This window comes from Eublepharis macularius, chromosome 6, assembly GCF_028583425.1.
Source record: "Eublepharis macularius isolate TG4126 chromosome 6, MPM_Emac_v1.0, whole genome shotgun sequence".
Lineage (NCBI taxonomy): Eukaryota > Metazoa > Chordata > Lepidosauria > Squamata > Eublepharidae > Eublepharis > Eublepharis macularius.
Genome location: NC_072795.1, coordinates 8,542,745 through 8,560,426, shown reverse-complemented (window position 1 = coordinate 8,560,426; position 17,682 = coordinate 8,542,745). Strand labels below are relative to the sequence as shown.

At 43.9% G+C, this 17,682-nt stretch overlaps 1 protein-coding gene across 1 annotated transcript in view; it reads right to left on the bottom strand.

Annotated features, from left to right (window-relative positions):
* Nucleotides 1–263: 263 nt before the first annotated feature.
* The window catches only part of LOC129332086 (cytochrome P450 2J2-like), a 39,163-nt gene continuing 21,744 nt past the window's right edge, over nucleotides 264–17,682 (bottom strand). The window contains exons 3-9 of the mRNA XM_054982919.1: nucleotides 14,536–14,685; nucleotides 12,855–13,015; nucleotides 12,499–12,675; nucleotides 10,806–10,947; nucleotides 5,237–5,424; nucleotides 3,843–3,984; nucleotides 264–1,311 (exon numbers count right to left, since the gene is read on the bottom strand). Of these exons, the coding sequence (XP_054838894.1) occupies nucleotides 1,121–1,311; nucleotides 3,843–3,984; nucleotides 5,237–5,424; nucleotides 10,806–10,947; nucleotides 12,499–12,675; nucleotides 12,855–13,015; nucleotides 14,536–14,685 (1,151 nt within the window). The 3' untranslated portion in view covers nucleotides 264–1,120. The remainder of the gene's footprint in view (nucleotides 1,312–3,842; nucleotides 3,985–5,236; nucleotides 5,425–10,805; nucleotides 10,948–12,498; nucleotides 12,676–12,854; nucleotides 13,016–14,535; nucleotides 14,686–17,682) is intronic.

Genomic DNA, 17,682 nt, shown 5'->3' with positions numbered 1-17,682 from the left:
GACCTCTCCACTGCCTGACTCTGGTAATAGTGATGGAATAACATTCAATAGTATCATCAATCTGCCTGGATTTTCCCTCTAAATGCTGCAAATTCTAATGAGGTAGAGAAGTTCTGGGGAAGAATGGGGATGAATAAATGGGATGAATCAAAGCTAGGGCTACTGACTTTTTTGGAGGTCCCTGGGAATTACAACTGCTCTCCATCCCGGGGTCAGTTCCTCTAGAGAAAATGATTGCATTGGAGGGTAGACTGTATGGCATAATTATTTTTATTTATTTTATTGATGTCATTTATAGTCCGCCTTTCTCACTGAGACTCAAGGCGGATTCCACACTGTGAGATTACTACAGTCAACATCAAGGAAGGATATTTCCATAAACATTGCTATAGGGTAAATAAACACAAGTTTACAAAGACATAGCATTAGCAAAAATCCAATACAGAGTCGAAGAAATGATGAAACAGAACATAAGCAATTCTAGGGCTGACATTAGACAACATGAAGCACAAGTAGCTCATAGGAGTACATATTTAAAACAACAGATAGTACAGATCCCCTCCCTACGATACAAATGCCTTTTTGAATCATTTGGTTTTGTATCATTTGTGGAAAGCTTGGAGAATAGGGGCTCTCTTGACCTCCTCTTTCAGGCCATTCCACAGGGTAGGGGCCACCACAGAGAAAGCTCGTGTACAGGCTGCTGTAGATTTTGCCCATGTGCAGCGTGGCACCTGCAGGAGACCCTGTTCAGATGAGCAAAGTTGCCGTGGAAGAACATAGGGATGGAGGCAGTCCCATATGTATGCTGGACCAAGGAAGAGCCTTGGATGGGATAGCCAATATCTTGTACTGAGTACGATAACTGATAGGTAGCCAATGGAGTGACTGCAAAATGGGGGTGATGCTCATGCGCCTGCTTGCTCTTGATAACAGTCAGCGTTTTGCAGCAATTGAAGGGCCCTCCCCAAAATCCTCCTTCCCCAGGCTCCACCCTCAAGTCTCCAGGAATCTCCTAACCCAGAGCTGGCAAACAAAGTCACAGCACAGAGTCAGCTCCAGAGAAAAAGAATGAATGAGAAATCAACAATAATGAATCAACCAGTCTTATTTTAGTGGCTTATGAAGCACCAGAGCGGGGAACCGCACAGAGCTTTTGAGAAGGAGGATGAACTGTGAACCCTATAACAGGCTCTAGGCTGATTTCTTTCTCTCCTTCTGGAATCCGAAAGGTGAATGTCCTCAGCAGACTGGTGAAGAAGACAAAGAGTTCAATCCTTGCCAGCTGCTCTCCCAGACACACACGAGTTCCTGCAAATGAGATGGGAAGAAAACAGCAAGTGAGCAATTATATGGTGGGCAGTGAAGGCTAGTGGACTGATGAGACTGTGCAAAGAATGAGAGAAGGTTCTCTTCTAACTGTAGCCTCTTTAAAATCAACCTTGTAATTATTTTACCTAGAAAATTACAGAATATTGAGTGATTCCTTTTTTTTTAACTTATAAGTTGGGATAACTCATGGATTACTAGATATGCATCATTCTAAAAAAAACCCTCAATGCTTGGGAGCAATTAAGGAATGATTTCACCTTGCATACAGATTTTTCAAAAATTGAGCTTACCTAGTTCCCAACTCCCTTTTCTTCCTCAAACTGAGTACTCCAGGTTTGCTCTGATAATTTTACAATTTTAAACAAGCAATTACTTGGATAAATCATATCCTTTCCACAACAGGAGGATATCTGCCTATCGACTGTTATTTTCTTGTCTCACATGATGTCCGCTTAAGGGCCCCGTGGCGCAGAGTGGTAAGCTGCAGTACTGCAGCCCAAGCTCTGCTCACGACCTGAGTTCTATCCTGGCGGAAGCCGGGTTCAGCTTGCCGGCTCAAGGTTGACTCAGCCTTCCATCCTTTTGAGGTTGGTAAAATGAGTACCCAGGTTCCTGGGGGTAAAGTGTAGATGACTGGGGAAAGCAATAGCAAACCACCCTGTAACAGAAGTCTGCCAAGAAAACGTCATGATGCAACATCCCCCCATGGGTCAGTAATGACTCGGTGCTTGCACAGGGGACTACCTTTACCTTTACCTTACCTGACTTCTGCAACCTAAAATACCTCGCACTGCTCCCCTTGAGGACCGAAGAGCAAAAGAACAATTTGGAGGTGGCTTGGGGTTTCAACAGGAGGCAGGAAAGTCGTACTTTGTTGGTATGAGAGCCTTTCACCTGTGGAAAGGATCTAAGAGATCCAACTGGGTGCGAAGTGCCATCATAGCTGACTTATGGTGACCCCTCTAGGGGTTTTCAAGGCAAGAGACTAAGAGAGGTGGTTTGCCATTGCCTGCCTCTGCAACTCTTGTCTCCTTTGGAGGTCTCCCATTCGATTACTAACCAAGGCTGACTCTGCTTAACTCTTGAGCTCTGATGAGATTGGACTTGCCTGGGCAGTGGTAATATTCAACATTATGATTGGTAATCTAGCTGCTAACGGCTCACAGACTGATGGCTTGCTGAGCTGAATTATGGCCTAAATATTATGGGCACATTACGCGTCATTTAAAATCCACTACATTGCAAATGTATGTGCTGCTGTATATGCACTTGTGCAGATGGCATAAATCAGCTGGCAACATTCATTGTGTCAGCACATGCTCAGAACTTACTGGATTGAACTATAGTAAAGAGTCCAGTAGCACCTTTAAGACTAACCAACTTTACTGTAGCATAAGCTTTCGAGAATCACAGTTCTCTGGACTCTTTACTATTTTGCTACTACAGACTAACACGACTAACTTCTCTGAATCTATGACTATAGATTGAACTATGGTTCCCAGGTGGGAGGAAAAGAACATGCAAAGTCTTTAGCTTAATACACATAACTTGAACTTGTTCAGCTTTGGGAGTCAGGTAAGTAAATGGAAAAGCTGGAATAGGAGGAAGACAAGCCATGCTGTTCCCCACCACAACAACCCCACCAGGGTTGGGAGAAAGCATCTGTTTTATAATTTAACTAGTAGCAAAGCCTGGTGTGGCAAGGGCGTGCATGTGCGCATGCGCAAAATACAGAGAGAGAGAGAGAGAGAGAGAGAGAGAGAGGTCCATGCAGTGTCCACCTGGCTTGAGCAGCCAGGAGGCAGCAGAGCGAGTCAGGCGCCTGCCTGCCTGCCTGGCCAGCCACTGAGACATGGCAGCGGCAGCAGCGGCTTCTCCTGTGCCCGACTTCTCTGAGGTCAGGGGGTGCCTCGGGGTGCTTCTTGCCACACCTTTGAGCCCCTGAGCTGGTGGCTCCCTCCGCACAGGAGAGAGCTACACCACCTCTACCCAGAGCCACTGAGAGGGTGCCCGGCTTCGGCTCCGGGTGCATCCGCTGACCGGGGGGGGGAGAGAGCAGAGCAGCGCAAGGAAGCCTCGTGCGTCCGGTCCTGGAAGCGGCTGTTCCAGCCTCATTGGCACCAGGTCGGACTGGCATAGAGTGCAGCCAGGAGATTCCCCCTTATCCCTGCTAGGGGCGCACTTACGCGCCCACGCTCTGGAAATCGGGGTGAGTCGTCTGAAACTTGTTAAGGGAATTATATAGTAGGATTTTTTTTCTGCACGTTGTTCAAGGGGCATAGCCATGGGAAAGCAGTGAGACAATGTGCATGCACAAACTATTTGCTATACTATTTAGAACAAGTTCGAGCATTGAAAAAAAGCAATTTCTCCCAACTTCTCAAGGGTGCTGCTCACAATCTGTGATCAAACTGTTATTCAACTGAGAAGTTTGATATCTGGACTGAAAATTACTTGGCTTGGTCTAACATGACTATCAAGCATAAGCTAGTTTGGAGTTGTGCATTTACCTGCACCAAATGGAAGGAATTCTTCTCTAGCCACAAACTTGCCATCCTTGTCTAAAAAGTGGTTTGGGTTGAACTTCTGAGGTGTCTCCCATTGCTTTGGATCAAGAAGAACAGAGCGGAGATCGGGAATAATAAATGTCCCCTACAAACAAAAAAAGAATTGAGGCGCAAAGCTTGCAGAATAACACATTTCATTTTGTTCCTTATATATCTGTGTTTCTTTCATGCTAACTGTTCAGGGTACATTGATCGGTTCGTACACAGAAGGATACAGAAGGATACAAACTCAGCAAATATATTTCAGCATATATTTTATTCATGGCTTTGTTCATAAGTAGGTGCTAAATTGGTATAGTTCAAGGGAGCAACCCATCAATACACCCTGATAAACTTGATGGAATTTGCAACCATTTTAAAACCTTTGCATTCAGGGGAGATGAGCAATTTTCACTTTTGTGAAATTGTTATGACAATCAATTGTTTTGGCCACATTGAACTAAAATGCATTACAGTTTTATTTCTTACTGAGTCTGGCATACAATCTTATGCCTTTCTGTGACATTACAAAACGTTACACTTAGGGTGGAAATACATGTTACGAAGTGAACCTCATTTCACGTGTCTCCTCTCAAACTTCCCATGTACTTTCTCATACAGTCACACTTCAGTTTGCTTTGTATGAGTACATTCACATGTTCAATATCAGTTCCTCCTCAACTTCTAAAAGTATCCCAGTTTCTGCCACCTCCCACATTCATTCATTGAAATGCAGATCTTGACAGTTTCTCACACCTTAAAGAAATGCAAATTGACAAGTCAAACGAGCCTACAGTACTTGTTCTCACAGTGAAAACAGAACTGAATTGGCACTCTGCCCTCTGGATTCACTTGCAGATGCAATCTCACAAAGGGAACTCCCATGCACGTGCACCAAGCAATAGCAGCCTACACGTGAATTGAGGACCACACATAAAATCCTGCATTTGAGCACCCCCAGGTAATTTCCAACGTGTATTTCCGCTTTTAGTATAAGGGGTACATTGTGAAATACAAGGAACAATCCTAAGCAGATCTACTCAAAAGTCATTCTTATTTTATTCAGGAAAATGTTCTTAGGATTGTAGCCATAGCTCCTATTTTATGATAAGAGTGATGATGGAGGAAAAGTGTTTCAGAAAATGTGTAAAATCCATGAGAAATTGGGGGTTCTTGATGCACAAACAGTCACTAGCAGCCACTCAATACATAGTTTAAACAGTCAAAGCATATGGTGCAAGCCACCTATGAGAGATGGCAGACTAAGCCCTGCACAATATGGTGCCTTTACCGAATGAAAATTGAACCGGAATTGTCTAGGTATAGGCTTTCACTCTATACCTAGCAGCTGTTTGTACCTTGGGTATGTGAAATCCAAGTATGTCCACGTCCTTTACATTTTGTCTGGGGACCCCAAATAAAAAGACATATTGGGTACGCTGAATCTCATGAATCACAGCATTGGTGTAGGGCAGTTTCTTCCGCTCTTGATAGCTAATAGAATGAGAAGACCCGAAAACGTCTTCCAGCTCCTTCTGGACTTTCTCTAAGGCAAAGAGTAAAAATCAAATCTTTATTTTGAATGTTGCATAAGGCAAACAATGAGGGACACTGAATGCCCATGGAAGAATTTAACATTTGATTAAAGAAATCTGAACGTCAAATAAGCCGCAAGGTGGAGGAACCTGACATCTTAAGGAAGACCAGTTTAGTCTGGGTCCGTACTAACAATACACTAAAAATAAGAAATTTAAAATAAAGGGAAGAAACAAAGAAGTGCTGTCAAGTTGCAGCTAGCTTAGGGTGACCCTGTAGAATTTTCAAGGCAAGAAAGGAACAGAGGTGGTTTGCCATTGCCTGGCTCTGAGTAGCAATCCCACACTTTGTAGGTGGTCTCCCATCCAGGGCTTTTTTTCCAGGAAAAGAGGTGTTGGAACTCAGTGGTGAAACTCAGGACCACACAATGACGTCACTTTGGGTCAGCTGGAACAAGCGGGGAAGTTTTTTAAAGTTTAAATCACCCTTGGTGCAGAGGGCAATCTACACTCCCCTCTGTCTGGAGATCAGGGGGCGGGGCCACCGGCCATGTGACCATTTTCAAGAGGTGCTGGAACTCTGTTCCACCACATTCCCACTGAAAAAAAGCCCTGCTCCCATCCAAATACTAAACAGGACTGACCCTGCTTAGCTTCCAAGATCTGATGAGATCAGGCTAGGATGGTACATCCCAGGGCATAGAACTGGTATCTTCCTATAAATTAAAGTCTTCATAATAATTCTTCCCAGCTTGCACTAAATTCCGATCAAATGTACAACTCTCTCACACTGTTAATAGATAATTAGTTAACAATGCACAAATAGTTTTCGTTCCTCATCTTTCCCCTTGTTTGTTGCAAATGTTGGTTAGGCAGTTTTGTAAAGATTTCAGTTGAATTTATCCAACACCAACTGGGCTTTTCATTCCCTCAAACTATATATCCATTATTGGAGTCTACTGTCCTTTGTGGAAAAAGCACTCACAGGAGGAGAGGACTACACTCATGCTGGAGCTTCTCGATATTAATTCTTCTCACTATTCAGTTGCTATGTGTTTTGTTGCAATTCTGTTGTAACAGATCCAAAGGAGTTAGCCGTGTTAGTCTGTAGTAGCAAAATCAAAAAGAGTCCAGTAGCACCTTTAAGACTAACCAATTTTATTGTAGCATAAGCTTTCGAGAATCAAGTTCTCTTCATCAGATGCATGGAGGGCAGAAGGAAACTGGCCAAATATAGAGGAGGAGAGGGGGAAAGGGGGGAAGGAGGAGAGGGGGGATGTAAACAACTCCTTTGATATGGAGATGCAGACAGCTCCTTTTGGTGTGGGGATCAGTTTGCTTGTGTAAAGATTAAAAGGAGTTTGCCGTGTTAGTCTGTAGTAGCAAAATCAAAAAGAGTTCAGCAGCACTGCAGCACAAGCCCTTGATAACCACAGTCCTCCCCGCCAGATGCATCTGACAAAGAGAACCGTGGTCCTCAAAAGCCCACACCAGGTGCCACTGGACTCCCCCTGACCCCGCCTCTGTAAAGAAAACCAGTTACCTGTGATAATGAGATAACCATTCATAGTCCCTATTCAGTCCCAGCTTGACAGAGTCAAATTTGCATATGAATTCCAATTCAGCAGCTTCCCGTTGGATTTTGTTTTTGAAAGGTTTCTGTTGAACTACAGCGACCTTTAAGTCTTTGATGGAATGTCCTGGTAGATTGAAGTGTTCTCCCACTGGTTTCTGGATGTTTCCATTTCTAATGTCAGATTTGTGTCCATTTATTCTTTTGCGTAGAGGTTGGCTGGTTTGTCCAATGTACAGAGCAGATGGACATTGTTGGCACATGAGGGCATATATCAGATTGGAGGATGAGCAGCTGTAAGAGCCAGAGACACTGTAGTTGATGCCATTGGGTCCTGTAATTGTATTCCCTGGGTAGATATAGGGGCAGAGCTGGCATCTGGGTCTGTTGCAGGGCCTGGTACCTGTGCTGGTGACTCTGCTGGCCGATTCATGATTGTGTGTGAGAAGTCGTTTAAGGTTGGAGGGCTGTCTGTAGGCAAGGAAAGGTCTTCCACCCAGGGCTTCTGAGAGAGAGGTATCATTTTCCAGGATGGGTTGTAGCTCACTGATGATACGTTGGATGGGTTTGAGCTGGGAGCTATAGGTGACAACCAGTGGTGTTCTGTTGTTAGTTCCTTTAGGTTTGTCCTGGAGCAGGCTGTTTCTGGGTACTAGTCTGTTTCTGGGTACCAGCAGAAGCATCTTGTTTTAGAGATGTTTTGATGCCATCTTCTGGAGCATTTGATTATTGCACCCTTGAATGGAATTTTTACTTTTAGTTTTGCCACATGCCCAGAGAAGGACAGTGGAGAGTTGACTGACCATCCTGTTAATCACAAGCACCACTCTGCGCAGGTTTTATTTTCAGATGATCACAAAGACAGACCTTTGTGGCAAAGATGGTTTCTATGATGGATGCTGTGGAGGGGGCAGTGGAAGTTAACTGAGGACCTGGTTAAACTTCAAGGTTGCAGGAAGCTCCTGCAGGCTGGAGCCTGCAAGTATTTTTGGAATTCCTACACAAGATGGTGGACACAGCCACAAAATGGCCACCACAAGAGGAGGATATGACCACAAAATGGCTGCAGCTGGAGATGGAGCCAACCACAAAATACCAGAGAGTGCGGTCTTCCAAAACTCTAACACTAACTCGTCAACATTTCAGGCAGGAGTTCCGTGTAACAGGATGCCTTTTTAAATAAACATATTGTTTTATAATATTTTCTTGCATACACATAGCTTACCTTCAGTGAAGATGCTTGTGCTGAGGTAGTTTCAGGTAGGCAGCTATGTTAGTCTGCCATTGAACAACAGGATTTGAGTCCAGAAACTTATTCAGACCTGAAGGAGGGAGTTCTGATTCCCAAAAGCTTACACCCTTGAAAAATCTTGTTGGTCTGTAAGGTGCCACTGGACTCAAATACTGTTGTGCTGTGGTGGTGACTGCTGCTGAAGCAACATTTTTAAAGATCTGCTCAGCTAATCAGATCTCCAATGGCCAGTCAGAAGCCCTTCTGGACAAAAACCCTTTCTGGCCCTACATATTTTCTAAAAACACTTAGTGGGCACCAGGAAAAGGATCGGAGGGTGCCATGGCGCCATAGGCACCACGTTGCGGACTCCTGAGCTAAGGCATAAAAGTGTTCTTTTCTCTCATCCTTTGGGTCCACAGTTTGGGAGGGAGCGGATGCTTCCATACTCACCTATCAACCTTATATTCATGATATTGTCAGCTTTACTCTGCTACCCATACATCGAGAGAATTTTGAAATATATGGGTATTGACTTGATCTTGACAAAGGCATCTTCCAGACTGCTGCCTTGATTTGGTTTTGCCTTGCCTCCTTGCTTGCATTATTCCTATGGGCAATCTATCAGAAAATCAGCATTGACTCATGTGCTGTATCACTGTGTCATTTAATCGGTTACTGCCACCAAAAGTCCACCAGTGAATGGTTCCTTTCCTACATGTCTGGCTTTTGACTGGTTAGCTGCTTTCCTGCCTTTGACTGCTTTTTTCTGTGGGCTGTCCTGACCATCCTTCGCTTTTTGAGTTACAGACAGCAGCTAAAGAATTCCACACAGCTATTATCATGGTTGATTGCAGGACTAAACTGACGGTGATCTGTAAGTTGATCATTGAGGTGCTTATAACCACCCTCACATTGTTTTGTTGTGGAGGGTAGGTACGGAGGGGATGAAGGAGAAGGGGGAAAGCAGGGACCCACAATTTTTAGCATAAGTCTTGTGCTTCTCTGTGATACTCTTGTGTTTTTGTGTCTCTCAGCTTTAGGCTGAGGATGGGCAAGTACCTCTGCAGGGAATGACAGATGAACAGATAACATGATGAGCAGGCAAAGAGAGGGAGAGAAAAAACACCACAAAACACACACACATTATGAGGCAGGAGAGTAGGCAGGAGTAAGCCATGTGTGTGTCCATGCATGTGGAATGAGAGAGAGAAGAGGAGGCCACTGAACAGGGGGAGCAATAGTGACACAAGTCGAGCCACTCCCCCAGTCAACTGCTGCTAATTGGACCCTGAATCAGAATGAATAGGAGTGGCAGGGTACACAAAGCCAGCAAGGAGGGAAAGCAGTTCTCACACTGTCTTCTTAAGCCACTGTGTGGGCAGAGAGAGAGAGAAGCAAGTAAGAACAGCAGCAACAGCAACAGGAGGAACAAGAACAAGAGGAACAGCAACAAGAACAAGAACAAAAAGAACAAGAAGAACAAGATCAAGAAGAACAACAAGAACATGAAGAACAAGATGAACATGAACAAGTTGAACAAGAACAACAAGTAGAACAACAAGAACAAGAACAATAAGAACAAGTAGAAGAAAAACAAGAACATAAAGAAGAACAAGATGAACAAAAAGAACGACAATTAGAAAAAGAAGAAAAACAAGAACAAGAAGAAGAAGAAGAAAAAGAACAAAAAGAACAAGAAAAAGTAGTAGTAGTAGTCGTCATCGTCATCGTTGTCATCATCATAGTAGTAGTAAGGGAAGATAACAAGAACAGCAACAAAAAGAAGAAAAACAATAACAAGAAGAAGATGAACAAGAAGAAGAAGAAGTAGAACAAGAATAAGAACAAAAACAACAATCGATTTATATACCACCCTTCAGGACAACTTAATACCCACTCAGAGTGGTTTACAAGGTATGTTGTTATTATCCCCACAACAATCACCTTGTGAGGTTAGTGGGGCTGAGAGAGCGCCGAAGAGCTATGACTGACCAAAGGTCACCCAGCTGGCTTCAAGCGGAGGAGTGGGGAATCAAACCCAGTTCTCCAGATTAGAGTCCCGCCACTCTTAACCACTACACTAAACTGGTTCATGCACCACACAATAACACAAAACCATGGTTTACTTTAAACATGACCAGGATTCAGTGTGCATGTGGTAACTCAAATCCTGGTTTGCCTTGACAAATGTTGGTTTACCTCCTTAGTTCTGTAGCTAATGAGGGCAGTTTCAGGATTAATCCAGGATATCTAGATTCACATATCCCACAAAGCCATAGTTAAAACTCTGCAGTTAATAAACCAGCTTCAAACCCTGGTCTAAAATTCTAGTGTGATAGAACTCGACTAATGAGATCATCACACTAAACATAGTTTAATTAAACCATGTTTTTTCTGTTACGTCTGAACTAACAATGTATCATATTAGATACTGATACATTGTATCATACTGATAACAATGTATGATATTAGATACTGATACATAGATATATGCTAATCATCTACCTAGTGTGACATCTTTAAATAATTTCAATAAATGAAAAATAACTAAGGGGGATTTTTGTCTAAGGGGGAATTTCTCTTACCTTGAATGTCTGGGTAAAATGCCATGAGGGACACAGCCCATTCCAGAGTAGTTGTGGTTGTGTCTGTCCCAGCAATAAAGAAGTCAAAAATGCACTGCGCCAGGTTCTCTTCAGTGAATGTAGAATCTGGGTCATTCTTGCTCTGTTGGCAACAGGAGAAATGAAACAGAGATGGCAACACATTTACTGTTGTTATGAATGCATTTCCTAAAGACTTCTGGTGTGAAAATAAAAGAAAGGGAGGCTCTTAACTGGCCTTCCGTGCTCATATTGATGTATTGCCTCATAGTATACACATCCTGGACATATAATGCTACTCCTCCCCCCCTTCCTTTTGGGCCTATTCTTTTTAAACAATTTATATACCTTGATCCCAATATTCCAATTGTGAGTCTCATCCCACCAAGTTTCAGTAATGCCTATAATGCTATAGTCCCCTTCCTGTATTAAAGTATCTGGTATCTAAACAAGTGGGGTTACCAGGTCCCTTACCCTCCCGGTGGGAAGGAGGAACTTGGCACTCACCTTTTTTCTTCTCTTCACATGCACATGGGAAATGTGCATATGCTCCTGTGGTGGAACAGGGCCTTTCCTCCCACTGGTAGACCCCCTCTTTCTGCCTCTGGCCAGGCACCTGAAGGGGCTGTCTCCCTTCCCTGTCTCCAGGTATTCGCTGCCACCACTGTCCTTGTATGGGGTCCTGATTAAGTGAGAGAGCCTCCTAACCCCCTTCCTCTGCTAGTAGGCCCAAGCGGTTGGGGGAGTATGTGGAACAGAAGAGCTTTCCTCTGTCATCAATTCCAAAACTCATTTATTGAACTGCTAACTATACACAGGTAAATAAACAGTGAACGGAAGGACTAATAAGACCTACACAGAAACCCCTGCTCTATCCCCCTCATGCCCTAATGAGATGTTGTGTAGGGCAGGCCCAATCCTTTGATACCTGGGGTTACACTAGATCTACCTCTCCCCTCAGAGCCATCTCTCCCTCCACTCTCCAGCCACCAACTGCCAACTTCCAACTCCCACTGACTCACTCTCCCTCCAATCACATCCCACTCCAGAACTCGCCCCTCCCCTCTGCAGCCCATAGAAAGGGAACTCCAGAAACCACAAGGGCATTTCTCCACACCTCCCAACACCAACATGATGATATCACTTCCAGAAGTGACATCATCACACAGGCTGTGGGAGTGTTCCCACGCTCCATGCAGGGCCGATTGTTTGAGAATCAGCCTCAAACGAAGCACAAGAGCACTCTCGCAGTTGGCGCAATGATGTCACTTCTAGAAGCGATGTCATCACAGCTGCTGGGAGCGTGCACACCGCACGTGTTCCCAAGGTGCCTGCCAGCGGTGGACGATCTCTGGGCAACTCAAAACCTCCCACTGGTCGCCATGGCAACTGGCAGACAATCAGGTAAACCACTGGGAGATTGTCCGTCACTGGCGGGCACCTTGGATCCCAATGAAGAAGGGAGCTTTGCCTCTTCAATGCTTATACCCTAAAAATGTTGTTCATCTCAAAGGTGCCACGGGACTCAAATCTGGTATCAGATGGAAGGGACTTAAAACAAAATATTATATGAGGGTCAGAAAATCCTGGTAGTGGCTTTCCAGGTGTCCCTGTGCCACAAAAAGAGGAAATGTAGAAAGTGCTCAGAGGAGCTGAACACAAATGCAGCACTTACTTTTTCTATCTGAAATAGATAGTAATCCGTAAAATCCCGTGGCTCAATCAGCGACTGCTGCTCCTTGTGTTTTGCTATCTCCTTCCTTGCAAATTCAAGCACAAATACTGTGAAGTAGTTTGCCTTCTTGTGAGGTCCTGGGATAATTTTTGTGAGCCCTGGGATAATTTCATACAACTGCAGGAAACATGAAAGGAAAACCTGGTCATTGTCATTAGAAGTCTCAGTAGCGCAGTTCATAAACGAAACGATTGATAATGTGTAAGGATGCTCTCAAGAGAGTGCTGAATTAATGTCTGGTTGGGACCTCTGGAAGATAACATTCTGACTCAATAGAGAAAAAAAAGACCACTCACAATATTAAATAAGCTAGCTCCATATTCTAAAATAAATTCAACAGCTTCTTTCAACTTCAGGAATTCTTCATCGTCCATGGAAAAGCGGTGTCCAAAAGCCAGAACACAGATCACATTGGAGACAGAATTTCTGATGGGTAACGAAGGGTTGATGGGCTGCCCTGAAAATAACGTGATGAAAGGTTGTCAACATTAGCTTTGCCTCTCCTGTTCATATTGCAAGTGGGAATTCAGCATGAATGTTCCCCGGAGACCACTTCGATCAGCGGATTAATGTTTACTGGTGGTCTCCAGCCCTAAGGAAGCCCGCCTCGCTTCAACCAGGGCCAGAGCCTTTTCAGTCCTGGCCCCAGCCTGGTGGAATGCTCTGTCAATGGGGCCCAGCAGGGCATATTATTGTTCCGCCAGGCCTGTAAGACAGAGCTGTTCCACCAGGCATTCGGTGGTTGAAGGGGGTGGTGCCATGTCGGCCTCCCACCTTTGGAGTGGGGGGTTCTCCCCACCATCTCACCTTAATGTATTTGGTTAATTTATTTTATTATTGCTTATTGTATGTTGATTTTAGAATTATTGTTTTCTTGTTTTTATTGATTTTAACTGTTATTCATCGCCCAGAGCCCCTGAGGATGGGCGGTTTAGAAATGGAAATAAATAAATGAATGAATGAATGAAGGTGGCAAGGAAAAGGGAAGTCATAGGGATCATTCATCTTAATATAAAAATATAATATATAAATAATTCAATTTAAACCATGCAGATTTCGTCAGTTTTGGCTCCTAGTGACCTTCAAGCTTGTCAGTAGTGATGGAGATGGAAGCAGACCTGGGAGGGCTCTGAATACATATGAATTCTCCTAGATCAGACAACTTCATCCCAGTATGCTAGGATCAAATGTCTCTGAATTCAAGACTGTCACACCACAGGGTTCACCACCAACCTTCTGTGGTAATCACCATCCTTCCCAAAAAAAACCCCACCCAAATCCTTATCCTCAAGACAGGGAAGGGGATAACTGGCAGCAGAAAACGTTCACTAGAGATAAAGAGAATTTTGAATTCCAAAAGGTATTCAGGAAGGACCATTCTTGGGAGCATTATTTCCTGCTTGGGATCCTAGGAGTTGTAGTATCCTGTGCCTGCTGATTCAGTTGGAGAGGCAAAGGAAATTAAAATTTCATGTTCTCTGACAGGAAATAGCTGTGCTAATAATTGGAAACACTCTGAAAATGCAAGCAGGGATACTGTAAAACGGCCCATGCACCAGAAGGCTTCTGCGGACTAGGACACGCGCTTGCATAATCTAATAATCTCCCCAAGGAGGCCTGCCTAGCCTTGACTAGAGCCAGGGCCTTTTCCGTCCTGGCTCCCACCTGGTGGAACGCTCTGTCTGCTGAGATCAGGGCCCGGCAGGACCTACCATCCTTCCATCCAGCCTGCAAGACAGAGTTGTTCAGCCAGGCATATGGCTGAGGCTGGGCTTCCGCCAGCCTGAAAAAAGGGGTGTATAAAATTTTAACCCTCCCTGTGAAAGCTGTCCCCCATCCTGTTTTAAATGTGTATTAATACACTGTTGTTTTAATGTAGATGATTTTTATTGTATTTTAATATGTTATCTACCCTGACCTACCCTGTTATCTACCCTTGTGGGGAGGGCGGAATAGAAATTTGCAATAAATAAATACCCTTTGCCCGTGAAAAAGTCTCAACGAGCTGATAAGCCTCCTCTTCGATTTGATGCTCTATTCCTTTCTTCCCCAGTCCCAGCTTCCGCAGGGTAACCAGCCCAAACTTCCTCTGCTGCTTCCAGGTGTGGCCATTTGCCAATATAATACCTAAAGCAATCAAAAATCAACATGAAATTATTTTTGCGTAAACTTTCTCTTTGGGGGCATTTTAATTTATAAATACAGATATATACAAAATACAGATCTCTTTGAGTGTACATGTATGTGTGTTATGTGCCATCAAGTCACCTCTGACCTATGGCGACCCAATGAATGAAAGACCTCCAAAAGGTCCTATCATTAACAGACTTGTTTAGATCCTGCAAACAGGAGGATGTGGCTTCTTTTATTGAGTCAAGCTGTCTCATTTTAGGCCTTCCTCTAAAGTTATGCATTTTCATTTCTCGTGTGATGAGAAGCCTCAGGGATAGTGCTACCCAAATTGGTTTCCTTTGGAAGAGAGCACTGCAGAGTTATGGTTTCTTGATTCTCTACAAATACAGATAAAGGCAGAGATGCAGCCCAGAGGCAACTGATTCTTTACTTGATGAGTAACTAACTTGTGATGTCCACTAGCAAAGGTGACTTAAAAAGAGATTAGGAAGATTCATGGTTGAGATGTCCATCAGCAAAGATTACTAAAGGGAGCCTTCAAATCCTCTTTGCCCTTGTTTCATGGCCCTCCAGGTTGACTGAGTGGTGTGCTACAGGATGCTAGATGACATGGACTATGGTCTAATTGGGCTCTTCTTATTTCCTTATTTTAAGAGCCGCTTTGTTTCCCCACATCAGAGCCTTAAAGGGACAGAGATCTTTCACTCCCAGCTACTTCAGAAGGGTTACCAACTCTGGGTTGGGAAATTTCTGGAGATTTGGGAGTTGAACCTGGGGGAGTGAGTGTTGGGGAGGCCACAGCAGGGTATAATGCCATACAGACCACCCTCCAAAGCAGCCACTTTCTCCAGGAGAGCTAATCTCTGCAGTCTGGGGATCAGTTGGAATTGTGAGAGATCTCCAGATACCACCTGGAGGTTGGATATAATCTATAATATATATCAATATAAGACTGAATTTTTAAAAAAGATTGAAAATGAACACATGGGGAAGTCTTTGCATAGAGAAGCCTAAAAGGGGGAACAACGCCACCACCCACAGCTCTCTCCCCCCATGACAGCCAGTTTGGTGTAGTGGTTAAGAGTGCAAGACTCTAATCTGGAGAGCCGGGTTTGATTCCCCGCTCCTCCACTTGAAGCCAGCTGGGTGACTTTAGGCTAGTCACAGTTCTCCGGAGCTCTCTCAGCCCCACCCACCTCACAGGGTGTTTGTTGTGCAGATAATAATAACATACTTTGTAAACCGCTCTGAGTGGGCATTAAGTTGTCCTGAAGGGTGGTATATAAATCTAATGTGATGATGATGATGATGATGATGATGATGATGATGATGATGATGATGATGATGATGATGATCCAAATTGGAGAGCTCCAGGTTGGTAAATTCCTGGAGATTGCTGGGAGGTGCCAGGAGAGGCAAGGGTAGGGGTAGGGGAAGGATCACAGCAGCATATAATGCCACAGATTACATCCTCCAGAGAAGCCATTTTCTCCAGGAGAACTAACCTCTGTAGTCTGGAAATTAGTTGTAATTCTGGGAGATCTCCAGCCCCCACCCGGAGGTTGGCAAACCTCATTAAAAAAAAGATTATTTTATAAATTTGAGTCCTGACTGACTTATTCAGTAGGAGACACTTGTTGCAAAAACTGCTGTTTTTGAAATACATCTACTTTCCGCCTTACGGGACGAGTATTAGGGACTTGCGTTGAGAAAATTTTGTTAATGGGATGTTGAGGGAATAAAGGATGACCCTCTTTCTTCTAATTTTTTACTAATAAAGGAGGGAAACCACGCAGGTCATTCAGTATCCCTTTTCCAATTAAAACCGTTAACCCATCGCTGAATGAAATAAGAGGAGGCAAATACGAATGGCAAAGCTCTGCCATTAAACAACAACAACAACAACAACAACAACAATAACAATAACAATCCATTTATATACCGACCTTCAGGACAACTGAATGCCGACTCACAGCAGTTTACATCTGACCAGATGTAAACCAAATCTGACTAAATCTGACCAGATCAGTCTTTCCATGTGTAATAATAATAATAATAATAATAATAATAATAATAATAATAATAATAATGACAACAACAACAACATTCAATTTATATCACCCTTCAGGACAACTTCATGCCCACTTAGAGCGGTTTACAAAGTATGTCATATCCCCACAACAAAACACCCTGTCAGGTGGGTGGGGCTGAGAGAGCTCCAGAGAGCCGTGACTAGCCCAAGGTCACCCAGCTGGCTTCAAGCAGAGGAGTGGGGAATCAAAACCAGCTCTCCAGATTAGAATCTTAACCACTACATCAAACTGGCTCTGGCTCTGATCTGGAAAGACTTGGGCGTGTCTATGCATCTGTGCATAGCACCTGCTACCTTCACGTCATTTAACACTGGGTTAACAGTTTTAATCAGAAGAGCCCAGAAAAGACAGAAGTTTTTCCAGGCAGGGTGAAGTTCCTCCTGGTGCTCCTTGACCCATGATCTTGGAGGACTTTTTTAATCACATTGGTGGCACCTAAGCAAAAGACAGCAGCAGAAGGCCAGTGAATGGACGAACCAGTCCACACATGCCAGGGTCCTTCTCAGTGCAGCTCTCCTTTAATAATTGTTTATTATTTCCAGTTTTTGCCCTAATTTGCATTACATGAGCAATTGCAGCAGCCAGGGGCTTTGAGGCTGGAGGAATCTCCTCCCTCCTCAAATTGCTAGGTGCAGGTCCGCATGGACATTGGTTTTCTTGCTGGCCGTTCTTTGCATTGTGTGCAAAAGCACACAGAAAGGGATTAGTGAGGCATGACACAAACGGTGTTGTGCCATCTGCTGCTCTCTTCCCCAGCTATGTTGGAGAGTATCAAGAAAAATAACAAGCCCAAAAGAAATTCGTGAAACCTAACTAACGTCAACAATAAAGAATCAACACTTATACAATTAAATCACATGTAATTATTGTATAATAAACTGTAATGTATCAAACGTTG